An 18,513-nucleotide genomic window follows, 5' to 3' on the forward strand; every position below is an offset into this window, starting at 1 on the left:
TCATCCACACCTTGCTTTAATACTACCAGGCTTAAAAACACTAAACCTCACTCAGAAGATAAAGCACCAGGTAGGAAGATTCAGTCCTTCTCTAATGAATCCAAAATAAACAAGTATGAGGTACCACCAAAATAACAGAGTACATAAAAAATTATTGTACAAATGTCAATATTTTTTAGGTTGTGAGAAAAGGAGTATTTACTCCTCTGGTAACAGATTGCCACTAATCACTAAGTAATTACTATGTGGCCAAACATACAGCTAAATGCTTTGAAGACAGTATCACACTTCGGTCTCAAGACAATCCTGAGAGATGAATGATTATTAACCCATTTTACAGGTGAAATTTTCTCAGTTCACAAAAATTAGCAAATGACAGAGCCAGCATTTGTGGACCAAATTTGCCCTTTTCCCAAAACACAGCTCTCCGCAGTCCTGACCATCATCGCACCAGGAGGGCAGGCTGGCAAATGTGCAGCAAGAGCTCCGGGACCTTCGCCCCACTCTGGGGAATAGAAGCCAAGGAAATGAAGCAATGGGTGAGGGGGACCTGCAGAAAACCAGTCTGCATGAAGGTTTCACGGAAGCTTTCCATGGACAGCAGTAACTTGGAACAGCCCAAAGGCTTCATCAACGCAAGCAAAGGGCAGGGAAGGGTCCACAACATGAAAATATCATGTGGCCACTAAAAGTGGCATGTCTGTGAACTATGTCAATACATGACAATATGTTTGGAAAATAAATTTAAGTAAAAAATAACCAAAACAAAAACAAATACAGTGATTTCAACTCCACAGAAGATGTATCTGTCTGTATTGTCAAGAGTGGGAGAGTCAGCATTTAATACTCACTAAACTATTTCTGGGGCATTAGTTTGAATTTACCAATTTGCAAAGACAACACAAGGAAACCCTGCTTAAGTATGCTGTGATTCAGAGTGCTCTTCTCTTCCTGAGCCAAAGAGTGACTTTCATATAAAAATAAAATTATCTGTACTAATTTAAAAGTCCCCCTCATAGGCTTTCAATTAAGTCCTATTTTAAAATCATATTAACAAAACCTCCTTAGTGATAAGCCCATAGCTTATAAAAACTTTCGTTATCCATTCAGCACATTAAAGAATAGGCTTATACATTGGAACATTATTTGTCACTACTGGTTTGCACTAATCAAAGTCCACACTATCAGGATCTCACTCTTTTATAATACACTTGGAAAAGTAACACTGTTGAAGATGATGTAAATCCATGGGAGCTGGGGGCAGAATTTTAAGGGTATCTGAACACAAGCCAAGATGGAGACCATGTGGTTGAAGAATAAAGTAGGAGTTTTAGGCCCAACTGACATTTTTTAAGATCTCATTCTCTAAAAAGGAGGAGGATATGCCCACACAGGTTCTTCGTCTCACTCTGTCCAGGGAGGCAGGTGAGCCCGGCTCACCCTCAGTCAGACTACAGACATCCCCTAACTTGTCTGTACACTGCTCCCCTGGGACTTCCAATGGCTTCTTGTAGATCCCGTCACTGGAGGGGAACACAATTCAAAGAGCATCTGAAGTAACTGCTGTATCTTTTAAGACTAATGAGGCTGGTAAGTTGGGCAAGGAACTGGGCCAAAGTCAGTGCTCTCTGACTTCTGCGCTAGGGAAAGACAAACGGATTCCTCCACTAGGCGAGACTGTCCTCTGCCTGGGCAGATCCCACATCAGTCTTCATGCCAAGGTTCCTTTTTCTCTGTCCTTACCAACCCACACGTCCTGCCCATGTTCCCATCTTGCCTAATACTTGAGATGACTTACTATTGTCTTTCAAGCATAAAGGGCCACTGGACTCAGTATGTACCTGGCACAGAGCCAAAGCCCCAATATGGCAATGTCTACCTCCAAGGGCAAGTTATCCAACATGGTGCCCTCTACCCATATGTAGCTATTTACACCTAGTGAAGTTTAAATTCCGCTCCTCAGTTGTGCTAGCCACATTTCTACCACAAGTGAATAATGTTACTGAATTGGACAGGGTAGGGAAAAACATGTCCATTGTCACAGGAAGTTCCACTGGACAGTGCTGGGCTGAGAGCTTGGCACCTGACCACCTGCCTCTGCAATTCCAGGTGACATTTTCTCACAGCTGGCAACTTTTCCCAGCTGTCACCGGGCCCCATCTGCCACCTCAACTGACACCTAAGTGATAACTCAGTTTCACTCAGGCATTTTTTAAATTTACATGTAGTAAAAGGAATGTTTTCCAGTGCACAGTTCCATGAGTATATACATATATAAACCTATAACTAAACTTATAAATACATGCAGTTGTGCATCCACCACCACCATCAGCATAAGGAACAGTTCCATTACCCACCCCCCCAAATTCCCTAGTACTGCCCCTTTATAGTCAAAACCTCCCTCCATCCCCCCAAAACCCTGGCAACCCTAATCTGGCAGCTTTTTTAAAAACTCAGATTCCTGGCCTTCCCCTGGAAATCCCGCTTAAGCAGGCCTGGGGTAAGGCCCGGAATCTACCCCCCACTTACCTCCACGCAAGAATGTACCTCAGGTGATTCTGGTGTTCGGCCAGGTTTGGAAACCTCTGGGGTAAATACCTGATCCTAGTTTAATTTAATCATCCACAAAGCACTCTCTGGTATCTAGTCTAGTCTAGCTCTCTTCCCACTCCCATGAGTTGTTCTGCTGCACATGGCAGAAGTCCACCTCAGGCAGGGGGCTCAGAAGGCAGAGCAGTGGCCACTGGGGGCACTGGCAGGGTAAGAACTCTGGCTCTGGTTTCTGGCAGAGAGCGGCCTAAGTCACATGGCCTCCCATCCTAATCCCTTCCTGGCTCTTTGTACCGTGGGCTCATCTGGAAAAAAGGAACCACATAAGAAATAACTGCCTACCTCCGGAGGCTCACTGGGAAGCAATGATTTAGACAACACATTCAAAGGCGAGGAGCAGCCAGGTACCCTGTCCTGGATGTATCATCATCATGCTGCATTGCCTCTGGATAGAACTCTCCTCACCCTGTTTACCTGACGGATGTAGGAGATTCGGGACTGAAATTACAGTAAAATTGCAGCCTTAAAAATAATCAAACTGGCCCTGGACCAGTGTGGCTCCCTTGGTTGAGCACAATCCTACAGGGCAAAAGGTCACCAGTTCAATCCCCACTCCCGGTACATGCCTGGGTTGCAGGTTTGGTCCCCAGGACCCCTGTAAGGGTGCGTATGAGAGACAACTAATAGATGTTTCTCTCCCACTTCCTCCCTCCTTTCCCCTCTCTCTAAAAATAAATAAATAAAATCTTTTTTTAAATAAATAAAAATGTTTTTTCCTCTCAAATGAGTGATTCCAAAGGTGAGGGACCGAATGCCATTTTTTTTTAATGGGGAATTTGGAAGAGTCGGCATCATCTCTGAAAACCTCCTCTGCTCAGAGAGTAAACAATTACAAAGAGAGTCAACACCAGTTTAGCCATTCTCTGCTTCCCCACTATCTCCTATTCTGCTGAGGATTCCTGAAAAACATTGAAAATTTTGAGATGATCAAAGGAAAAGTATGGCCAACATAAGAAATGCTATCATTTAACATCACATGTTTATTTAGCCCCACCAAGCCAAAAAAGAGAAGATTGTTTGAAAGGGAGAGAATGCCTGCTTAATCAAGTAAAAATGCATTCATTACTATGCTATTCAACTCGGCTTTCCTGAAATCAGACACTTTTGCCCCTAGACCATAAGATTGAAGCGATTTGAAATGAAAATATTTCCTGTCCATTGCTTGCCAGTTTCTAGCCCCAGAGTGATATAACAGATGACATCCAGTACAATAAATGCTTTTATTAACCATAAATTTGAGCCTGCTTTAGGGATTTGAAGTGTTGGGTTTCATGCTGAAAAAATGTAATGTTATCCACAGACCATCAGCAAGTAACAAAAACAGAGGCACAGGTTATGCTACTTTGATCAAATTATGGCCAAAAAAATTGTCTTTTGCATTTAAAATAGTAGTTGCATTCAAGGCCTATCTTCTAGGAGCACCACAATAGTTTAATCATATGTCTTGTAGAGTTTAATGAAAATTCATCCTGAGTGCAGATTTACAGAACCAGCAGCTTCTGTTAAGCAGAAAGGAAATTGAAAAGTGTTATGAAGCTACGTGAGCTGAGAAATCCAACTAAAAAGGGACCCCTAAGCCAGGTTTCTCACCTCAGCACTGTTGATGAAATGGGCCAGATAATTCTCTGCTGAGAAGAGCGGACTTGTGCACTGTAGGATGTTTACCAACATCCTGGGCCCCCAACCTGCTAAATGCCTCGAGCATCTGCTCCTCCCTGATGTGACAACCAAAACTGTCTACAGAAATTCCCAACATCACTCCCAAGAATTATTGCTGTAAGTCAAACTTCTTGCCCATTTGTCAAATGCTACCAGACTTTCTCTTTATTGAAAGACAGAGTCGGAGCTGTAGGGGTCCCATAGCCTCCGGCTCTCTGCCCTAGTGCCTCCTCTGTACAGAAATGCTTAGCGACCAGTGATTTCTGAAATCAAAGGCACTCTGCACTTCTACCAAAACCAAGAGGAGCAGAGCCATGGAAACAAGAACTTTCTGGTGACCAGAGCAAACTAGGCAAAGCAAAGGCAACATGCACCCTCTCTGAGGCCCACTGTGGCCCAGCCTTTGTGTCGGGTGTGCATTCCAGCACCAGAGCCCGGCCCACGGGGCTGGGCCGCACTGCATCCATGCCAGCATCCAGAGCGCTGCTTTCTGGCCTTTCACTGTCAGGCCACAGAGGGGAGAGGGGACTGGGGACTCGGTGCCAGAAAAGAAAATGAAAAGCAAAGTGGAACCTCTGTGGTCCATTCTCTGGATGTTGAATGTCCCACTATTACATCTCGGCATGACATTTCACGGCCAGCAGGGGAGGAGGCCCAGTCCTGAAAGCTGAACAAACGCAGGCGCGCAGGCCCGCCTCTGCCCTCACGGTCTCCCTGGACTTATGAATAAAAGATGGGGGTTTTGTCTCTATCGTTTCCCTGGTACCCTGTAAGAATAACAACTTGTCGCTTTTTGACGTTTTAACTTACTTTGAAAAATAATCAATATTAACTTTACATGTCTTGGCCCTTAAATCTGGGGTAGGGACAAATAAATGAAAGAAAAGCCATGTAATTAGGTAGAAGATGGTAATTCAGGTTAAACTAATCAAACTGTCTGTAAGGGACTCAAATAAAATAATATAGGCAATACTCAATCACAGAACTAAAAGGGTGGAAACTGACTTTGAGGACATGTTTTGAGTGAAGTGGCCTTTACTGGAAATAAAGTTCAATGTTTTCTTAGCACAAAGGAAAGAAATGGCTGAGTTTTGGTGTGAGGAAGCACTCAACCGTAAACCCGCCCCGGCCAAACAGAGGTTTTAATAGGAACTCATTCCCAGTCGCTGAGGGCAACATCTACCACTGTTCGCAACAAGCTAGTATGAATAGCAAAAGCCTTAAGCATTCTTGAGACATTACACTCCTGATTTTGAGAAAGCTATGTTAATTTCAAATAGTCTTTAAAGAAAGATCATACTACAGGATAGCACAAATGACACCCCAAACTTTCTTTGGACCCTCAGAAAAGGACAAGGGAAGCCTTAATGAAAAGTATTGTGTTTATTTTTCTAAAAGACAACACAAGACTAAACTGGGCTAAACCACTAGAAAGCTCTCTGTACAACAATTACAAGTGGAAAAAACAAATTTCCCTCATCGCTATAACTGCATCTATATATTTTTTAAATCTATTGATACCTTAAATACAACAACATCACAGTATTGCTTTCAGAGGAATGTTGGCAAAAGATTTAACTTGACTCTAATCATGAGGAAATAATCAGAAATTCAAATTGTGGAACTATCTATACACAAGTGACCTTGACTCTTCAGAATGTGTATGTTACAAAGGACCAAAAACACAGGTGAAGGAACTGTTCTAGACTACAGCAGACCAAAAGGATAAGCCATCTGAGAGTAATGAGTGAACTTGTCTGAATCCCAGGAGGTGACTCAAAAAGAAATCATGAACGACATTAAGACAATTGAGGTAAATGTAGCAAAATGTTAAGAACCAGTGACTCTAGGCAAAGGGAAAATAAGTGTTCATTTTGCTGTTCTTTCAACTTTTCTGTAGGTTTGAAATTTTTCAGAACACAAAATATGGGAGACACAGTACACTAAAGAGAAGCCCCAAGTACATGTGACTGGCCGCCTGCTGGTCTGGGTGGGGGCTGGGCAGCAACAACTTCATCATGGCTGTTTAGTTTCAGAAAATACATGGCCAAAAATATTACTAATATTTTTTATTCCTCACCCGATGATATGTTTATTGATTTTAGAGAGAGTGCAGAGGGGAGAGATGGGAGAGAGAGTCAGCGAGACAGAGAAACATCGATGCAAGAAACACATGGGAGACATTGATTGCCTCCCAAATGCTCCCCGACCAGGGACTGAACCCACAACATAGGTATGTGCCCTGACTGGGAACTGAACTCACAATCTTTTGGTATATGGGACGATGCTCCAGCCAACTGACCCACTCAACCAGAGCTTATTAATATTTTTTAAAGAAAAATTACATAAAGTCTTAATATGGATTAGATCCAGGATACAAATAAATAAAAAAACATTATGACATGACTTAATATTCACTTAACAGGGCAGTGGGAGGGTAGATGTACACACAGCAGACATTTATGATATTCATATTTTATTGCTTTTTAAAAAGTCTTAGGTCCCTTTAAAATCCCCTTTATGCCTTTGCCTAAAACTCTTCTGCAATTTATCATTCTCTTTCTACTCTTATCAGAATTCCTATTAATATAAAAAACTTTTTAGAATAGCTCTTTAAAACTTTCCTGCCTTCCACCTAAACTCTCCCCAGTTATCCAACCCCATCCTTTTTATTGAGATAAAAGCAATGATTACAATAGTCTTGGCAACTCAAAAACTATGCCCTTAAGAAAAATGACTTTAAGTAAAAGGAAGAAAGTTCAGTAGATGGGAAATGTTCTCAAGTGAAACGATATAGAATAGAATTTCTGTCTCTCCAGGACTTCAAAACCCAGGGAGGAGAACAATGAGAGAAGCAGCCTAGAAGGGACCTGGTGACCGTCACCTTGGGTGCATGGGACACTGGGAACCCACCCCTCTTGCTGCCCTGAAGCAGTCTCCGGGCAGCACAACCAGATGTTACATTTTCTCTGCTTGATTTCAGTAAAACTCCATGACCTCTTTCTCAAATTAAAAAGGCAATGCTATTTTTTTAAACCACAGGAGCTATCTTTAGAGAAGCCTTCTAAGGATTTCATTAATTCATAGCCAGCCAACCAGGACTTTTCCCACAGTCTCCCACAAAAAAGCCCGGGAAGTCACTGATTGCTTGGCTGGATCTGAATATGAGCAGAGGTAAGATCAGAAATATCTCGTTCCTCCCACAGGGAGGCAAGGCATGAAAATCAAAGCCAGGCAAAAACTCATTACCACAGCTGGCCAGCAAACCCACAGCCCCGGAAAAGAAGGCAAAGAGCATCCTTGATTCTGGAGAGACTGTCTAGCAACTTCAGAAAATGAAACGCATTCACAACCAGAGGGGAATGAAACAAAATGAGACACAATGTTCATACCCACTGAGGGCTGTTGCCAGTGTGGGGGAGTCATGTCATTCCCATGGTTTCATACAGCCCCTAACCAGGATGCTTTAGTTAATGCGTAGCAGCAACTTTTTACATTTTTTTCTCATCCACAGTGCAGCATAATCTGACAACTCAAATATTCTCTTCAAGCAACCGACACTTTGCAAAGTGCAAGCCCATCCAATGACAGCCCCAATCACCGCCTCTATCTATTGTTTTCTGGGAGCCCGTCCTCCGGTTGGTCCAGCAGCTGGCCAGTGTGGGCACATAGTGCCAACAACTGTGGTGTGAATGGATAAAGGGAGCATATTTTCATGCTACTCTCAGCACCTAATGCCAATGCTAATAAAACATAAGTAACTACAACTTGAGAGGAAACTTTTATTATAATTGCTTGCCTTACACGTCACCTCCTCATAGAAGTCACTCGAGATCATTCACTTGTGCAGCCATCGCTCTCATCAGCCTATTTTAATTTCCTGCAGAGCACTTAGTCATTCAAGAAACAGAAAGAGGGAAGAAACAGATGACTAGGTGCTTGTCGCTGATCTTGTGATGCAGCAGGGCACAGAACAGGCAAAGGCCCTGTTCCCATGAAACTGACATTGCAGCAAGGGAGACAGATGGACAGACAAAAAAAACCCACCCTGTGTGCCTCATGGTGAAAAGTTCTGTGGAGAAAAACACAGTGAGGAAAAGAGGACAGAGAGCAGTAATTGCTATTTTAAATAGGGTAGTAAGGTCTGGCCTTTGGTTATCCTAATCAGGGCTAGCACACAGAAAGCACCAAATACTTGCTGAATATAAGAACAGTCACTGCAGGTCATTCTTATCAAGCCATTCGTGCGCTGAAGAAACTTTCCAGGACTCACCATTCCTAACAGGAACAGGCAAAACTCAAGGGACCCTGTTATCTAGTCCCAACCTCTGTCTTTAGCTTTCCTGTACGCATGACCTCCAATGAGCCGTCCTCCTCCAGCTTTGCTCACATCTTTCTTTCTGCCTAAACTGTCACCCCACCTCTTGCTTCCACTCACCAGGAGGCCCTGCTCAGGGAGGCCTGCCTTCTACAGCCATCCCAACCTCTTCCTCTAAGTCTCCTCTGAACCACCAAATTTAGTTTCTTCTCCACACGCAAATCAAGTTTTTGCTGCTTCTTCACTGCATCACTGCAAACAGCTGGATGCATTTTCACTAAATCTGGAAGCATGATGGGGCAGGTCTGACTTTACTAAACGTTGGCCTTGTGGCAAAGGGGAAATTCACATGGGGAGGCCAACGGGTGGTGTGGAAAAGCCTCACACAAAGAAAGGTAGGCCTCTACCAAACCAGAAGAAACTGAGGCAGGGCAAGCAAGAAGGCAGAGTTACTGGGAACCAACTGAGAAGCAGACTAACTTAGCAGAGGCTTCCAAAGGCAGGTGCTAGGCAGCCCCCAGACACTGGCTCACCACTACTGCAGGCCCACACGGCAACTTGACACAAAGTAGCTGCTCGAAAAACTGTCTCTTGCCTCCTCACTCCAAATAAGTCTTTTGGAACTTCAGATATTGAGCAGTTACAATAAATCCTAACTGTATGAGTGCCTGTGCCCCACCCACAGCAAATGGGCCCACTGCAGAGGAAGAAGGCCATCAGCTGTCACTCAACAGGGACCACGCTGGCCCACTGCTCCTGCATTTGGTCTGGATTGCATTGCATTTTCCTCAGATAAAAGGAGGGCTGTTTTAGGAGAAGAGAAAACAGAAATCACCTGGACAGAATAAAATCAAGAGAAATTTCTAAACCATATGGCCTGTCTCAGGAAAATGTACCTCTTCGTTCCAAGGAAACCCTCCCTCTATCCCCATCAACCCTCTCACTCTTGAGTAAAGCTGTCCATCTCAGAACAGAAGTCTGGGGCCACAGCCAGCATTTTTTTTTAAAGGGCTACCATTCAATGGGGGGATGGAGACAACTCTACAAAACTGACAAAACAGACCACTTGGAAAAACTCCTGGTTTTTAAGGCAATAAAGTACTTTTTGAACCTAAAAAAGTTATTTTTGTAAAGCCCAATCCCTTATGATTTCAAAAAGATTCATTTGAAGTCCTGAATTTTAACACATGAAATGTAAATACCCATCTGAACATTTTAATTGATACTATAATTCCCATTCCCTTTTCAAAGCTGTTGTTTCCATTTTATATGGCATTTCTGGTAAGTTCAAGCAAGCTTCCCTATAAAGTAGTAATTTTTCATGAAAAGCCTCATGATTAATGTCCATTAGATCAGGTTTGTAATGAAAAAGAAAGTGCAATAAAATTACAATTTGTTCAACTTCCAACAAACACTTGCCATCTACTGCCCTCTCCATTCTTCAGGTACCAGCCTGATGCAAATAAGACATTCACCATTACATTCACTATAAAACAAATGCTTCTTGAAAGTGCACAGTAGAGGCAGTTTTCATTTGTGCTATTAAATCAGACAATTTATAGGTCAACTTCCGTTTTAGAAGAGAATTACATGTGTGTTCACATCACATCTTTATTTTGTCATCCACCCAGTGATTTGTTGAGGACAGCTGGTACCTATTAAGTCCTCCCTTTAAATGTTGTAGCCTTAATTAGCTACATCCACCTTCCCCCAACATTGCCAAACAAGGGACCAAAGCAAAGGGAAGCAAGCCGTTTTTATCATGGGCCCTGTGAACAATGGAGCTGTAAGTGTTAAAGTAATAGTCCCCATTAGAGACTAACTGCTTAGCCCTTTTTCAGACCCCTTGATGAAAAACAAGATACAGATGGGGTTCAAATTTTCAATCTTTGTTACTTAGGTAATTTTTTTAGTTGTTCAATTTTTAGTTTCCTTCCTGGTGTTATTAATTAAACTTTCTTTTAAGATACAGCTTGGGAAAGGATGACAGCCCGTCTCCCTGGAGAAATTCTTGGTATTTTTTATGCTACAAACTTACTTGGACTTCTGAGCACATGAGACCAAACAGACAGAATCTTCAAGTAGAGAACAAACCAAGTATGGTTTTCTGTGAACAGACATCATGCTCTTCCCTGAAGAGTTCCCAACTGACACAATGAGAAATTCTGTTGATAAAATCGTTTAAATCTGCCATACGCAGCTAACACACACAATGATTTTATTACAATTTAGACTTCCCTTCATTAAAGGGAAAAAAAGGACCCATTCAGGACTTCAAGTGTGAATTTTGTCAACAGACTAAATTTTGTGTGAGGTCAGGAGCCATCTCAAGAATTCCCCCTCAGATTTGGTTTCTTAGAGACTTGCCCCGGCTTTAATCTGCATTAAAGACTATCTGTTTCAATAGGATGTGATCATTCCTGGGCTTGTGTCTTTTCAATCAGCCAGTGGCCCTGCAGGGCTTAGAGTGGCAAGGAGGAAGTGGCCTGTGGTTAAACAGAGGAAATACCAAGGCATTTTAATAGAGCAAATAGTCTTTTACTTCCCACCGGGAAGAGCTTCAAAGGCCCGGGCCCTGAAGGGGACAATATGTTGCGGGGCCATCAGTCACCTAATCGTGCATCAGGCCCATTCAGCACAACCCCGCCACCCAGACAAACACTGCCCAGGGGGACATCACCTCCCACCAGTCCGGCTGCACAAGTCCGGCTGCCTGGGGATGAAGCCCGTAGCACCAGCACGGAAAGCCCCCCGGGCTTCCTGAGTGCAGGAGATCCTCCAAATTTGGGCGAGATACAAAATGGAAAAGGTCTCAGCTGCCAGGCTAGGGTAGCAAGAGAGGGGTCAGCTCCAAGGGTGCTGCTCCCACCCCAGCCTGTGAAGCTTCGGAGGGATGTCTGAGCCCTCACCTCAGTCCATACTCGTAAAAACCAAGGGTAGGGGACCCAAGCCCTAAAAACCCACACCCATCAGAGGCAGACAACACAATAGGAAGTGAGGAGAAAAGAAAGGGATAATTAATCGTTGATGGGGCGGCCCCAACAGCAGCAGCGCACATCTGCTGGGGCACAGTAGGTAAAAGGTTTAGGGACCTATGAGGGAAAAGAAGGTTTTGAAATATTAAAAAACAAAACATACACTTTAGGCCAAATGAAGAATGAAAAACACTCAACTTAAAATAGAGACTTAAAAAAGCATTAGCAGTTCTTTCCTTTGTAGGGAAGCCGTCTGTAAGGTTTGAACTGTGAGAATATGATTCAGATCCTACTCTACTCTTTCCTAAGACTATTTTCCAGACAAGCCCAGCTGTTCTGGGGAGGAACCCAGTGGAAGTGTCAGGTCCTCTTCCCTCCTGGCCTCCTCTCCAACCCCAGGCCAGAGGTACCCACCCAAATCAGGTGTCCTGCCCAGTTGGCTCCCCAGGTCCTCTCTCAGGCAATCTGACCCCTTTCATTGGCCACAGCTCTGACAAAGTCTCCACTTTCCTCTCTAAATCCAGCGAAATAATTTAAAACCAAACTCTGATTTTAAATGTTTAGAATGTGGCTTCTCTCCCCTTTCTCCCAATCTGGACGCCTGTCTCCTAAAGCAATGGCTCTCGCCCTTGAGAGAGCATCAGAGGAACTTGTTCCAAAATGCCAATTCCTGGGCCCCACCTCACTCCCATTCTGGGTCCATTAGCCTTGAATCTGCATTTTAACAAGCTCCCCAAACAATCCTGGTCCTATAAGCCTCCAGATTCACACTGAGAAATTTTGTTCAGAAGGAGTGGTGCCAAAGCTTGCACTTAGTTGCTGGTCACATTCACCCAGTTGTATCTCGAAGTTAGTAACTAGCACAATGCCCCAGGCAGTGAGGGCTCTGGCGTCCAGTGGAGTGAGAAGGGAGAGCTGCTCAAGAGAGACAACCAGGGCCAGGAGGATTCCCAATTAACACTGAAAACAGACTGGAAGAAACATCACACTTACAAGAATGTCTCTCTGAAAAATGTGACAACCAGCGCTGTGTCTCTTTTAACCAAGAATTCTGTAAGGGAAACAAGAGCATGTATAACATGGACAACATAGCCACAGGACAGGCAGACCATATGCAGGCTTGGGAGCCATGGGCTGCAAGTGAATGAAAACGCATCCAATTCAGAATCAAATAAACATGCCTGGGCCCACAGCCAAGGAGAGTTCTTGGATTGGACTTTTATCAGGGACCTAAATTTTAACCAGCTGGAACTTCTTTCCAAGTACCACCCTATTCCTTCCTACCTTTTGAGATGAAGTATTTGCCTTAAATGGGAAACTTGCACTTCATTGTAAAGACGATGCCAGCATTCTAGCTTCCTGAATTCCTGAAGGAGCAGACATTTGGGGGGTAGAAACTGTGCTTCAGGGCAACAGACCAGAGAAGGTATATCCTGTTGAGGTAGGAAGATAAGCAATGTCTCTCCTCTTCCTCTACTGCAGGAAAAGCAACTAAATAAAACCCTGTGCAAGCAGACTCCTAATTCTTTGTTCCATAAACAGGCTCCCCAAATGCCCAGCAAGACCCAAAGGGAAAAAACCTAGCACAAGTGATCCATACAAACAAACCCATCCCACTATCAAAAAGCATGAGTTAAGACCCAGTGTCAATGAGGATGCAAAACTTCCTCTCTGAAAGTTTTACAAATTGTTACTTCTTTGGGAAAATTGTATTTATTACTCAAAGAACAACTTTACCTGGCAAGGGTGCTAAGAGATTTTTTTTTAAGTAGTCGAGGAAGTGTGCCCACACCTCACTTCTAAAACACTGAGCTGTGTTCAAGATGGTATCAGCCCCTTAATTGTGCCACTAATAATGGGGAGGTTGTGAAACCTGACCACGTAAACCAGGCCGGCTCCTCTAAGAGCAGCACGAAAGGGTGTGTTAGCAGACCTGCCAAGAGAGGGTTAGCTGGCTGCAGTCACCTTACAAGTCCTGGGAAAATACACATTCCTGCAGGGGCAAGAGTTCCTGGAACAAATGCTTCCTGGAGATCAAGGGGGTCATTCATTCAGCTCCTCTCCAGTACCCAGATCCTACCCCTCCTTCAGGGCTCACTTCTCCACCCTGCTGTCCCCTCAGGTTCTGTGTCGCCTGGACCCACAGGAAGCCCTCTCTCATTTGCATCACAGACAGCTGACCCTTATTCTTGTATGTTTGCATAGCCCCAGCTAGACTGTAAGCAACTTCATAATTGAGACTAACATCTACTTATGGGCTGAACACCCACCATCAAGTAGGAGAGTCAAGACATGAATCAAATACTCAAGTCACAGTACACCAGTATTTACTGGCCAGTCCTCTGACAGAGCAACTTCTGGAAGAACTTAGAGACGTAGGGACAGGGAAGGCTTCCCGCAGGAAGTGATGCTCAGAGGGGAGGCTGAGGTGTAAAGAGAAGAAACACCAGCAGGAAGAGCATGTGCATAAGCCTGCTGTGGAAAGGATACTAGAGCCTGGTGTGCTGCTCTCTCCCCCACTTCTTAAAATCAATCACTTAATATAGGATTTAGCAGGATAGCTGCAGGGTCTAACTGGGTTCAGCCAAGATTTACAGGGTTCCAGACTCTCAGGCCACCACCATGAGGTTAAGTGCCTGCCTGACTAGTCTGACAACAGAGATGTGAACAAATGCAGATGATGTATGGTGAGAACCAAAGTGCAAGAATCTGCAGGAGAAGGCAAAGCAAGGAGAATGGCATTGTGGGAGGCCTTCTCTGAGGAAGCATCACCTCAGCTGAGTCTTAGGCCAAGCAGGTTCTCAGAGGAGGAAAAGGCAACCCACGTTCAGGAAAAGGCATGCCTCGGCAGCATAAAGGGCAGAGGAGTTAGGAAGCATAGTGAGAGGGGCTGTGGCTGGGAAAGTGGGAATGCAAGGCAGGTAGGCAAGCTGGGTTAGGGAAAGCTGGTGCTCCATCAGATGTGCCAACAGGCAAATCCAAGAGGGAAGGTTGGAAGTCTGGAATCTGGGGGATAGCCCAGGGGCTTTCATGCTCATTCAAGATGATGAAGATGACCCGAAGAAAGGGTTGGTGGAGCCAAAGTAGGAGTTGCTGAGGTCATCCCCAACTAGGAGTTGTAGTGGGAGAGAGGTCAGCATGAATGTGAGGCCACTGGAGGAAGGGCACCATTAATTCTGCAGGAGTGCAAGTTTAGGGGAAAAGAACACATTCTCACAGGCAGAAAGAACAAAACCACCCAGGCTTGGCTCCCCACAGCAATGAAACTTCACAAGCTTTGTGTACTGACACATGAAGTCAGCCAGGCAATTGCAGAAAACCAGGAAATTGGACTGATTCACCTATGCTGTTATATGAAATCCTGGAGTAAAATGCCTGTGATGCTGTTACAGTTATTCAAAAGCCAACCTATCAGTCTAGATCCAAAAAAATCTAGGAGCATCAATAAGTCAACATGAGATAGCTTTAAGGAAAACTTTAATCTGAAAACTTGTTATCTAGTTTTTTAAAGTAAAAGCACAATCATGTTATTTTACCAAAATGGGAGAGAGTAAGAAAATGTGCTGTTTTACTCAAGTAGTAAGTTTTATATTCACTATAGGGTTTGTGAGAGTGTAGATTATAGCTGTCTATAGTGCATCTCTTAGACTTAAAATCCCAGCTGCCCTACTCATACCTGGTTTTCCAGTTTCTCAGAATGTGGGGCAAGTGAGCTGGAGGCACCAGCCTGTGCCCCTAACAAGGTGTCCAGTCCTAGGCCTTGACTGTGCTGAAGTCTTTCAGAGCACCCCAGAAGAGGTGGGTCAACATTACTCTAAGCAAACTACCTCATACCCATCCCTTAGAGCAATAGTGCTGGTGAAAGTAGCAAATCCCCATTCACTCCCATTTCCCAGGTGCAGAAATTGAGATTCATGGCTGCCCAGGAGCAGAGCCAAGGTCATGTCCGTGGCTGCCTTAGCACAAAGCCCACGTCCTCTACACAAAGCTGAAGGCTGTGAGTGCCCTAATGCCAGCCTGCCCTGGCTTTCGTCGGAGGTAGGGAACAGATGGATGCAGGACCGCCCAGGCCTAGGAATCCTAGTAAGGACCTGGAACTCTAGCGTCCTGGTGCACTCAGCTCCTCACCCATGCCCATTCGCCCAGACAGCATCAAAGGGAGAGGGTTCCAAGCACACAGCATAAGTCTGTGCACCTCTCTAGTCTCGTCTCGGGCACCTGACACAAATGACAAACTCTTGCTTTCCTTTGGCCATGAATAATATCGTCAACCCTAGGTGGGGCGTGCTGGAGTGGGATGGGAGTGGGGGAATCATCCTTGAGACCATCCTTAGATGAAGGAGTGAATGGAGGACTAAAATTTCCCAGCAAATCAGAAGTCGCGGGTGGGGTGAAAGTGGGGTAAGACGGCCCGGCCTTGAAAAGAACAAAGCGGCCCCGAGAATGGGGCGCATCCCTCTCCGGCTCTCCAGGTCCGTTCTGTGGCAGTCCTCGGATTGGGCAGATCTGTGGACCAGGGGTCCAGGGTAACACTCCCACTCCCGCTTCGGAAACCGCCCCAACGTCGAGACAGCCCCGAGGATCCGGGCTCCGGGGCGCGCAGCCCTGAGGCGTTGGAAGTCCCGGGCCAGGAACAAAAGATGGGGCGCCCTTCTCCCCCCGCCGCGCGCCCCTCTCGCCCGCTTTCCGGGAGCGGGACCCCGACCGTGGCCGCGCCTCATTAGCAACACAAAGCCGGGGTTTGGCGGTCCCTTTCATCCCCGCCAGGGCTGGCCGACGCGCGCTCCGGGAGGGAGGAAGGGACAGAGGTCCGGAGACAGTGGGGATCCCAGCCCCGCCGCAGACTCCGGAGGAACCAAGCAAGTCAGCGCGGGCTCCGCCGCCCGTGAGCACCTGTGCGCGCCGCTCCCGCTACGCCCCCCACGCTTTTGGGGACGAAGAGTTTCTTGCCGCCCTCTCCTTACCCTCCAGCCACAGGTGTCGGCGCCCCGCGCTCTGCCGGAGCCACCGGCGGCCACGGCCAGCTGCGAGCCGTTCAGACAGGCGTTGACAGTGAAGAAGACAGAGCAGAGCTGCAGCCACGGGGCCATGGCCGTGCGCTTACCCACCCCGGCCCTACTCTGCGCCCGGCTGCCCGCTGCAAGCCAACCCCGAGTGGGCGGTGGCGCCGGCGGCGGCGGCGGCGGCGAAGGAAGAGGAGCGGGCGGAACCACGGAGCATGCGCCCCCAGACCTAGCCCCTCCTTTTCTCTCCCAGCCCCCGCCCTCAGCCTTAATACCCTAGCTCTGGCCCCGCCCCTCCAGCCTGGCTCTCCTTCTTCGCCCCGCCCCGCCCTCTAGGCCTCGTCCCTATTACCACGCCTTAAGTAAAAGCTTAGAAGGTGGAAGGTTTTTTCCCCCCCTCACCTGAGGTTTTTGGGTTTTTTAAGGCAAAGGCTTTGTAGAAGCGGTTCCTGCTCCCTTCAAAAACTCAGAAAAACTCAAAGAATATAATAATAATGGTTTTAATAACAAGTTAATTAGCATCTGCTCTTCATTAGTCCTCCTAGTGAATCCTCCCAACCACATAAGGAATTGTTGGTAATTATTGTTATCCCTGCACCCAGTTGGTGCAGGAAAGTTAGGAAAATGCTATGGTTAGAGAAATCCTGGCTGGGACCTCGAACAAATGATTGCTCTCTCCACTCTTACCCTGTAGACTGGAATAAAAATAAGAGTAAGTATCTTAGGCTGGGGAGGATTCTGTTGGTTAATACACAGCAAGCATTCCGTAAATGCTTCAGTCTCTCACTGACTTGCATAAAGCGTTACACAGCCGGTACCTGCTAGACCTGAGGTTCAAATTCAGATCTGACAAAACCAAAACTCTTAACCACTACACTTGTCAAACATACCCTTATGAAGTGGATGGTATCTCTGTTTGGAAGAGGAAACTGAGGTTCATAGAAGTGGAGGAACCAAGATCATGCAACTTTTCATCACAATTCTCAGCCTCTGCTTTGTCTGGTTTCTGTGCACCTGAATGCAATCAGCTCGACCTTCTCCATCGCCCCCTCCTTCATCTCCACCACCACCTCCTCCTCCACACAGGTCCTCACTGAATCATTCCCCCTCAGCAGGGGAAGTCAGGGGTTTTAGCATGAATGCCAGGGGCTAACATGAGGCCAGGACCACGTGAGTGTTGGTGAAACACTAAAGAAACCATGAGGCTGCCTGCTTCTTAGGCTCCTTAATATATATGACATTGCAGCCTAGATATGCTCCATAATTTATTAACCAATCCTCTGCTGAGGGACTTCTATTATAATCAGTGATTTTCAAAATTATCCTCACATATTTATCTTGATTTCAACTGTTTTTTAAGGGTACATTCCTAAAATCAGAGCTGCTGGATTTAAATTACACACATTTTTTTTAGATTTTATTTAGTTATTTTTAGAGAGGGAAGGGAGGGAGGGGGAGAGAGAGAGAGAGAGAAACATTAATGTGCGGTTGCTGGGGGTCATGGCCTGCAACCCAGGCATGTACCCTGGCTGGGAATCGAACCTGCGACACTTTGGTTCGCAGCCCACACTCAATCCACTGAGCTACGCCAGCCAGGGCTAAATTACACACATTTAAAATTGCCAAATTGCCCAATATCTCATTGCTATCTTAATTGGCTCTTCTGATTGCTAATGAGGTAGACGTATGCATTTCTTCCTTTGTTCTGGAGTTTGACTCCAGGAAGAGGATCAGTACTTGGAGCTTATGATAGAGGGAGAACCTTGAGGGCGCTCGGTAGAGGAGAGCATTTCTCCCTAGGTTTTACACCATATGGTTGAGTGTCAGGGATGTCTCAGCGAAGCTCCTTCTCCCTTTCTAGCCTCCACACTCACCCACCATTGTATTTTCCTCTACCCACAGCTCACACTGCCCAAGCTGACAACTGACTGCCTCTGAAAACATGCTG

General features: G+C 45.7%; 1 protein-coding gene across 2 annotated transcripts in view; it reads right to left on the reverse strand.

Annotated features, from left to right (window-relative positions):
• The window catches only part of IL17RD (interleukin 17 receptor D), a 66,620-nt gene extending 49,857 nt beyond the window's left edge, over positions 1-16,763 (reverse strand). Inside the window, exon 1 of one of the 2 annotated variants that reach the window (XM_028518078.2) lies at positions 16,527-16,762. In XM_028518078.2, coding sequence (XP_028373879.1) covers positions 16,527-16,652 — 126 coding nt within the window. In that variant the 5' untranslated portion in view covers positions 16,653-16,762. Of the gene's footprint in view, positions 1-16,526 lie in introns of both variants that reach the window. The other variant, XM_036030940.1, reaches the window with a different exon arrangement.
• Positions 16,764-18,513: the final 1,750 nt, after the last annotated feature.

Source organism: Phyllostomus discolor, chromosome 7 (genome assembly GCF_004126475.2).
Source record: "Phyllostomus discolor isolate MPI-MPIP mPhyDis1 chromosome 7, mPhyDis1.pri.v3, whole genome shotgun sequence".
In the NCBI taxonomy this organism is placed as follows: Eukaryota; Metazoa; Chordata; class Mammalia; order Chiroptera; family Phyllostomidae; genus Phyllostomus; species Phyllostomus discolor.